Genomic DNA, 9,843 nt, shown 5'->3' with positions numbered 1-9,843 from the left:
ATGATGATGATGATGATGATATCAACAAGCCTCTGAGGCACGGCCAATGTAACTTGCTGTGATTTTTACAAACTCATGCGCAGTGAAGAAAAACCACAGTCCCTTGCCCAAGTACACACTTCTGAGAAGTACAGTTGAACCCGAGGGAAAATACATTTCTGCCATCTGTCTAAGAATAATGCCAAAATGTCCTCCATTTTGATCACGCCTAAAAACATGCATTTATATTAACATTTTTTAAAAGAAACCTCATTTTTTTGCGCGTCCTCCATTTTTATAAAAATGTGTCCTACATTTGAAAATGTTGCCCTACATTTGTCCTACATTTGTCCTGGTTTGGAGGTCCTCACTTATGGCAACCCTAAGTTTGGCACCAGTTTAAATGCTGTAGCTCCATCCTATGGAATCATGGGATTTGTAGTTTTACAAGGTCTTTAGGCATCTCTGCCAAAGAGTGCTGGTGTCTAACAAAACTACATGTCACAGGATTCTGTAAGATGGAACCACGGCAGTAAAAGTGGTATCAAACTGCTTTATTTCTACAGTGTAGATACACCCTGAGACAGACTATTGGCTCATCTTTTTCACTGATCTTTGTTTTGACTGGCAGCTGCTCTCCAGGATTTTAGAGTGACAATAATCATATGACAGTAGGTGGGTTGAATACCTCTTGACAGTGGCTCCATGTGATTTACATCAGATTCGCCAGTTAACTGTACTGCTGCTTTCAGATGAAAGCATTTCCCAACACCTACATAAAATCCTTTCAACAAAAAATGCCACAGACTGAATCTAGAGCTTAGAAAACTTACTCTTTGGGACTACAAGTCCCACAATCCTCCAGTCAGCATGGCTAGCTGGCTGAAGGATTCTGATTGTTCAAAAAACAACATTTCCAAGTGCTGATTGAACCTGGGACTTTCTATATCCAAGGCAAGCGCTACCACCATTACTCCTGTCTGACACATAACGTAATTCCTTGATATCACAGGCTGTGAAGGAAACTGCTGCTTGCACTTGTGCCATTTTTATTGTAAAAGAAAGGTCTAGTGGGATTGTCTGCTTGTGTTCTCTTCCTCTGAGATCCTGCCTCCAACACACTCCAAATTCCCATTCTGATCACAGGTGAGCAATTTTGCTACCTTTGGTTCATTCTCATGTGGAGGCTAAGCACTGTTGAGACTAGCGTGACTAGCATGGTTGTCCTTCCATGATGTCTTTTCAATGTGAGTGACAGACCGGGAACTATATCCAACTCTGGTTCTCAAGCCGAAGAGCCATCTGCGTGGTGGTGGGAACCAAACTATGTTTGCTTCAGTTTTAGACATGGTCCTGACCCCATCACAGCTTCATTGCACTTTCAGATTTTTCAGGGCCCAGCTTTTAGCTTTATTGCCCTTGTTTGTTTGTCTTTTGACGGTTATCTCAGCCTGGCCTTTCCTTCATTCTGTCCATTTCTCTATTTGGACTCCTTTTTGACCACTTTTCCCACCACTCTGTACCTTATCTATCCTCCTGGCTCTCAGGCTTTGGCAGCTCTGCCATGTTGTTTACCCGTTGAACATGTAGCAGACCTCCATCATCCGTCATCCTCTCAGCCAATCAAGGCTGAGCCAGTCCCTTTTTTTAGGAAGAAAGAAGGAGAAAGGAATTTGAAGTGGAGAGAAAGAGTATTAGGAGAGGTTTTAAACCAGATTTGTTGTGAGTCTTCAAGTCATTTCCGACTTATGGAGACCCAAAGGTGAACCTATCACAAGGTTTTCTTGGCAAGATTTATTCAGAGGAGGGTCGCTTTTGCCTTCCTACTTACAAACAAAATCCAGTAGGTTTGGTTTTCAGATGCAGAGTTCTGGAGTTCTTAAGTCCTGTCCAAAAGCTTAATAAAACACCTCTTTTTGTCATTAAGTGCCTAGAGACTGTTTCCAACTTATGACAACTTTAAGGTGACTCTATCACAGATTTTTCTTATTAAAATTTGTTCAAAGGGGGTTTATTTTTGCCTTTCCCTGAGGCTGAGAGAGTATGATTTGCCTAAGTCATCCAATGGGTTTTCATGGCTGAGTGGACATTCGAACCCTGTTTTCCAGAGTCTTAGTCCAACACTGAAAAACCCCTACACCGGGGTAGGCAACCTTTTTGAGCCGAGGGCCGGTTGCTGTCCCTCAGACAACTGGGGGGGCCGAAGCCAAAAAATAAATAATTAAATTTTTTTAAAAAATAAATAAATATAGAAATAAACCAGGACAAATGTAGGACAAAATTTTCAAATGGAAGACACTTTTTAAAAAAAACATGGAGGACATGTGAAAAAATTTGCTGATTTTTAAAAAAATGTTAATATAAATGCATGTTTTTGAGGCTTCTATAGACAATTGCCCCCCAAAGGCCCCGGCGGCAATCGGTGGCAGGACCGGGCTGGGGCCGGTCCCAAGGCCTCGCCGGGCCGCATCCGGCCCGCGGGCCGCAGGTTGCCTACCCCTGCCCTACACCATTCTGGCTGTGACATACATTGGCCCAGTTCCTATTGCTTGTCCAGGCTAGAGGAGACCCATTGAATCAGTTGGATTTACCTATATGTTGACTCATCATTGAACAGTTGATTCAGTGGATCTACTTTAATTGGGATTAACCAACAGGATTCCAGCCATTGTATATTTTGTCATCCTAACTGAACAAAGCAAAGGAAACTTGTAGCGCCTTTGAGGCCAACTGGGAGAAAAAAGGTTGTAGCAAAAGCTTTCATAGACTCAATGATTTCCTGTATGGAAACGTATGCTAAAATCTTCCTTTCTCTCAGATACTGTAGTCTCAAAGGTGCTACAAGATTCTTGTGTATTGCTGATGCAGACTAACATAGCTATACCTTTGAATTCCGTTTTGGATGTTATTGTACTGAAGAGTTTTGATTATGACAGGACTGAGAATGCTGTGCGTTTTGCTTAATATGTTCATATAAAGAAGAGCAAGGTAATTCCTTCTCTTTCTAATTAAATCCCACAACCACAACCCCATTTTATTAAAGGAGTTACTAAGACTGAGCAATCCTGGAAATGATATCCTTGCAAGTTGCCATAGAGGCACTTCATCTTTTCCTGAGATGTTTCTGGGCTTTTGATAGTTACCAGAATTTGGAAAGCTTGCTTTTTGGGACTCCATCCCCCTGACTCCCTTGGCTAGTCTGGTCATGGGTGCTGGAGGTTGTAGTCCAAAATAATAAAATTTGCAAGCTTGGGAAAGTTGACTACAATTCTGTGACAGCTACTTCATTAGTTATATTTAACTAAGTAACTTCTCCTGGCTGGACCCCCAAAACCTGACAGAAACATTCAACTGTATTCTGATCACTGGCAGAATGGACCTCCTTGTCCCCATGCAGCTGATGCTTGATAAAATAGGTTGGTGTGGGGAGTTATGATCATGGCAATAGTGTCAGAATTGTGACTACGTTGCAGTTGTGAACATGGAACAGTTACCTAGATTTACGCATTTGGAACTGTTTTGTAATCACAATTGCTATTTAGTCATGCTTATGACACTATTGCCACAATCATACCCCCTCCCCAACCCACTTTACCAGGCATCAGCTATATGGAGAGAAAGAGGTCCATTCTGCCAGTGATTGAAGCACAGTTGAATGAAGTTTTCATCAGCCTTGTGGAGGGACTCAGGCATGGAGAAGATAGTTAAAGATACTAAGTAGTTGATACAATATATAGCATAGCATGTACATTTCTCTATGTATGGTATGTATGCATGCATGTACAGAATTCCGACTGCTTCTTTTTGAGACTCCATTCCCTTGAATTCCCTAGTCAGCATGGTTATGATTTCTGGGAGCTATAGTCCAAAACAGTAAAATTGACAAACTGTAGTTGTTACTCATTGAAATGCTTAAAGACACTAAAATAAGTCACACAAAATACTTATACTGCACACTTTCTTTGTAAAAGACTTTCAGGCATCTAAAAAAGCTTAATTAGAAGCAACATATAAAAACAACAATAGAAAATCTAAATGACACTACCAACAAAGAAAACAGAGTCCACAATCACTACTAGACTCCCATAGTACTCTACAGCCATTTGAGAAAAATGCATTTTAACCATGTAGTAAAGTACAAAATTCACAGAGCTAGGCAAACTTCCTTCAGGATGGTATTTAACAATAAATGTGCTACAGCCAAAAAGATCCTGCTTTTACTGCCCAAACCTCCAGTCAGTGGAGTAGCAGCATCTCAGATGCTGATCTGAGTTTAAAGGAAATCATATGCAGGACAATCTGTTTCTAGGCTGCTGAAGGCTTTAAAAATGAAAACCAGAATCTTGAATAAACCCTGGAAATGAATTTTACAGTTGCTTTGCATTCTCTCTGGTGCTAGAAGTGCTTTTCATTGCAAAGTCCAAGGCAAAGTAAAACTTGCATTGCAAGTAAAAAGCAAGAGGGGAATGTTCTTAGGTTTCTTGCTTCTGTAACAGTTGCTGGATTGAACTGAAAAGAAGAAAAATCCCTGTATACAGTAGAATATTTGCTGCTAAAAGAAAATATGTTCCAGTGCTTTCTTAAAGCTAAGGGCTCATCTTCAGAGCATATCTATATTTTTTTATGTAGACAAAATAAATGCTTTCCAAGCCTCTCTGCAGCTTTGCAGACTTTTGAATGTGTCTCTTTTGTATATAAATTACAGCTCACCCAATCCTATGCCAAAGAAAGTGCCAAGTGCTTTATTTGTGTCATTCAACTATCATTTCAAATTGCTCTGTAGACTGTGCTCATTATCACAGTTTTGTTCACGATGGACATAAGCCACACATCACATCATAGTTAAATGGAGCAGATCATAACTTTGCCAGAGAGAGAGAGAGAGAAAGATTGTTTCAGGATGTTTGTGACTATAGCCAAGTCAGCTCTCCTTTTTCCTGAGGTGAATTTAAAAAGACCCCATGGCTCTTGCTCCCATTTGGATTAATGTCAGTTTCATTATGAAAAATAACCATAAAGACTCCAAAGTGAAATGCAGATTTATGAAAAGATACATGTGTCTGCCATGAGGCTAATACAACTTCTGGACCAGCCAATATCCAGCAATTTACCACAAATCTCTTGTCTCCGATTTAAGCATAATCTAACACAGAACAATTTTCAGAGAAATAGTTGTGTTGGTCTATTTCAATATAAACAGAAGGACATTGTGCATTTAAGATTAACCCATTTATTTTACCATAAGCTTCTGTGGACTCCTGTTCATTTGATGTAGTAAGCTGGAGTCTATGAAAGTTATTACTGAAACAAGTAGGTTGGTCTTAAAGGTGTTACAGAATTCTTTCTTTTTATACTAACAGTAAGCAGATAAGTGGGTTTATAATCGATTTTTGCAGGTTTTATATTAAAATGGTAAAAGATACAATACAATACATCTTTATTGAATAAGTCTCCAGACCATTTCAAAGACCATATTAAAATGGTAAAAGGTGGATAGTAATCATGTTATTCAAATGTTGAATTCCTTGAAGGTGATGCAGCATACAACACACTAGCAAATAATTCTATACATGTCACCAGTAAACATACACTGATTATATATTAAATGTATATATCACCTGTCTTTCATGATAGCCTCAAGGTGATGAATGTGGAATTCCCTGGAGAGATCTTACCTAAGTACTAGACAGTACTGCTTAATTTCAGAATATTTGCTACATTATAGGCTTTCAGACTACTACCTTGACTATACATGATTCCTTTAGGCATTTTAACACAACTCGGGAAAACTACTTTTTTCTTTTTACTACAACACCCAGAACACCACCAGTTTGGGCATTACCTGGGAAATTCTTGGACTTGCATATTCATTCAATGTAGAGCATACTAGGACAGCCTGAAAGGGTTTGACAAAATACTGTTTTTTCCTGACCACCAGGAGTTATTTTTATTCATCAGAGATGACCACATGAGTAGCTTTTTTAAGCCTGTTGTTCACTGTATGGCTTAAGAGAACCTAATAAATGTAAAGACAACTTTCTGTTTTAATTTGTTTTATTAGGAATTGAACTTTCATATATTGATGACACATTGTACAAAATCTCTCACATCATTCCGTGTTTTATATGGCAGCAATCTCGAATGTGCCTTGTGTATTCACTTCACAGGAATCTGGCTGTCTCAGTGAACTGGTCCAAAATATATGTTTCTAAACATACATTCCTCTCATTTGCACATTATGTTATTAGACAATTTAAAAATATAAACTAAAATTATAATGTATGAAGAAGATTCAACAGGGAATAAACATTCCCCTTCGTATGCATTTTCATGAAAATCTCTCATTTTCAACAGTTGACATGTTTTCAAACAATTATTATTGTTTTCAAATCATTGAAAACAAGGTTTTTAGCATACTAGGACACAGCTCAAATTACATTGTGTAGCCACTGTTATAAAATTCATGCGTATGGAAGTCATATAAAATTCATTAATCACCAAACATACAAAACTAGTAGTACTGTAATGGGAAAAGGGGAGCAGACAAGCGATTCACCACTAGGTGGTGAACAAGATGCAAATTTGTTGTTGCTGTATTCACTCTCTTGTTGACTGTCTGTGCCTGAACACCAGAACTAAAGAAGACATGAAGATTGCATGCCCTAATTTGGGGTTTCTGCCAATTTCTTATGCAAATATGTAGGATGGGGGCAATTTAAAATGCAGGAAGACATATAAGCCCTTGCCTTTTCTTTCTCCCCACAAGCATTTATTTATCCTGTGAAGTCAGTGTTCTCTGGTGGACATTTCCAAGCTTAGCTGTCTTAGATTCAGCTACAGAATGTATGTTTTAGGGCAGCTATATAAATATGGTCATATAGATAAACAAATAAATCCTAGTTGGCAGAGCTGTTGTGAGGCTAACTGGGGGAAACCATGCACATTGTCTTCCTTGGAGGAAGGGTGGGTTTGAATATAAATGGTGGCTGGCATCCAGTAAGCTAGACTTACAGCGTAAAGTTTGCAGTTGAATTGGGAGATGCCATTGTAGCTACAGTACATCTTTCATGCAGGTGCTTGGCCATATTATTCATATAGTGTATACATATATACTCTTTCTCCATAGGTATACGGTGGTATAGTGGTTTGCCTGTTGGGCTAGGACTCTGGGAGACCAGGGTTCAAATCCCTGCTCAGCCATGGAAACCCACTGGGTGACCTTGGGCAAGTCACACTCTCTCAGCCTCAGAAGAAAGCAAATCGCTTTGACCAAACCTTGCCGAGAAAACCCCGTGATAGGGTCACCATAAAATGGAAACAACTTGAATGCCCACAAAAACAACAGGATTTTTTTTTAATGTAAACAAGGGATGTAGACAATAGTCGCTTGCACATTTGTTGACCAATCTCAGTGGAACTTACTTTGGAGTAAACATACATAATACTGCACTGTTTGGTAATTTTGCATCAGCCTGTGCTGCTGCTGAGACATTTATTTGTTCCTATTTTCTGCCTTTCCCCTGTGTAGGCAGTGTACAAGTTGGCGGACGTTGCCTGTAAGTGTCACGGCGTCTCAGGTTCCTGCAGCCTCAAGACCTGTTGGCTGCAGCTGGCTGACTTCCGCAAAGTGGGCGACCTCCTGAAAGAAAAGTATGACAGTGCTGCTGCTATGAGAATCAACCGGAAGGGCAAACTGGAGTTGGTGAACAACCGCTTCAATCCACCGACTCCAGAGGACCTAGTCTATGTTGACCCCAGCCCCGACTACTGCCTCCGCAATGAGACCACAGGGTCCCTGGGCACCAAAGGACGTCTCTGCAATAAGACCTCGGAGGGCATGGATGGCTGTGAGCTGATGTGCTGCGGCCGGGGCTATGACCAATTCAAGAGCGTGCAGGTGGAACGTTGCCACTGCAAATTTCACTGGTGCTGTTATGTCAAGTGTAAAAAGTGCACAGAAATTGTTGACCAGTATGTCTGTAAATGAAAGGTCCACAAGAGCTACAAATTTATATTATATAAATCTATATAAATCTATTTTATATATTTGTATAAATAAATAGATGGTGATGTTGATGTTAATGATAATTAAATAATCTTATTTAAGAGACATTGGGGGAAAGGTTCTTAAAACGTTTTCATTAGAACAACTGACTAGTGGGGGGGGGCTCATTTTTTAAAATTTTTATTTAAGGAGTCAAAAAACTCACAACAACAATAAAACAAAGAGGGGGATTTGTATATTGGTTTCCTTCTACCTTTGACATGATGTAGCCCGGATAAAAGGGAAACCTGAGGTTCAGTAGAGAAAAAAGATCTAACAACAACACATTTCTTGCAAAAAACAGGAAGATGAGATATATTGTCTCTGCTGCCTTATGGGTAAAATTCATATCGGGTGTTAAGTGCTTTTTGGGCACTGCCAAAAGGAGTGCCGTAGATGCTCAGGTTGATTTCCAAAAGGACTTGGAGCCATTTTCTGCTTCTTATCAAAACACACTGTGGGATTCTAAGCTACAAGGCTAATGACCTGTGTTTAATGTTGAAGAATGGCTTCGAAGACAGAATCTATGCATGGTGCAATTAACATGAGGATTGAAGAGAGACTGTTGCACAGTGACAGATGGTCTCCTGCCCCAAATGGGTGAAGGAAAATATTACCTTTGACCTAGAAGTGCTGCTTTACCCTTATGTCTTGTCGCAACCTCCAGCATCTGGTTCTTCTGTGTTTTGTGGAATGTAGGGAAGAGGGAACACTCTGAACATTACCAAGCACTCTGAAAAGACACAGCTGTCAAAGTGTAATTATTTTGTTCAGTTGATCAGTCTATTTCGTCCTGGTGGAAAACAAACTGGCTACCTGACTCTTGGACCATGCATTTTGCAAAAGACACCATGTTCTAAGTAACTGTCTCTGGGCCCGTGAGGAACAGGCCCAAATGGGACTGAAAAACACAGCATCTTAATTTCTGTGTGGACTTTGATGGTCATTTTGACAAGCTCTTTTTCATTCTCTTTGCCACTCTTCTAGGTGTACAGTTTCTTTTTAACATTAAATATCCCTTGTTCCCACCTTTCCCCTTGTTTTGTGAGCACATTTGTTTTGTATTGCTTGCTAATGCATTTCACAGAACAGGCACTTTCTGCCAAGTTGGACTCCTTCCTGGTTTAAAACTGCAGTCAGACCCAATTCTCATGTTACTTTTTGAAATGGCAAAATCACCAAGAGGCATTTTAAAAAATGTCAATGTTACTCGAAGAGATTTATATTCTTCTTTGCTGGTGTTCACCATCCCTGAGGCAAATTTATAATAGTGAGAAAGCATGTCCATGAAATATTAATCACATGGAATGGGTGCATTAAAGTTATCTTGTGAGACTTGAGTTCTGTTCAGATGGACCAGAATATTCTGGGAGCAGCCAGGAGTATTCTGGGCATAAGGTTGCTCCAGATTTCCCTTTTATCTGGGTACTCTGGAGCAATGCTGGGCAGTTGTTTACACCTGCATCCCAATGTGCTACCCACCACTGCCAGCACAGGTTTCTCCCTTTGAGGCTGAAAATGAGGCATCCAGCATTGATCACATGGCTGGGCGCCTTGTTCTGATCTCAGAGGGAGCATCAGTATCAATATTGGTACTGCAGGAAGGTCTTCCACCTTTTGTCAAATACGTTGGCTAAGATCTTGCATAGGACACACATAGAATCGTAGAGTTGGAAGAGACCGCAAGGGCCATCCAGTCCAACCTCCTGCCATGCAGGAAATCAAATCAAAGCATCCCCAACAGATGGCCATCTAGCCTCTGCTTAAAGACCTCCAAGGAAGGAAACTCCACTACACTCCGAGGGAGTGTGTTCCACTGT

At 40.2% G+C, this 9,843-nt stretch overlaps 1 protein-coding gene across 1 annotated transcript in view; it reads left to right on the top strand.

The window, feature by feature from the left end:
- Positions 1-9,046, top strand: part of WNT5B (Wnt family member 5B) — a 27,115-nt gene extending 18,069 nt beyond the window's left edge. Inside the window, exon 4 of the mRNA XM_042470525.1 lies at positions 7,508-9,046. Coding sequence (XP_042326459.1) covers positions 7,508-7,966 — 459 coding nt within the window. The 3' untranslated portion in view covers positions 7,967-9,046. The remainder of the gene's footprint in view (positions 1-7,507) is intronic.
- Positions 9,047-9,843: the final 797 nt, after the last annotated feature.

Source organism: Sceloporus undulatus, chromosome 5 (genome assembly GCF_019175285.1).
Source record: "Sceloporus undulatus isolate JIND9_A2432 ecotype Alabama chromosome 5, SceUnd_v1.1, whole genome shotgun sequence".
Classification (NCBI taxonomy): Eukaryota; Metazoa; Chordata; class Lepidosauria; order Squamata; family Phrynosomatidae; genus Sceloporus; species Sceloporus undulatus.
Note: the sequence above shows the minus strand (reverse complement) of the source record. Positions and strands in the feature narration are given on the sequence as shown.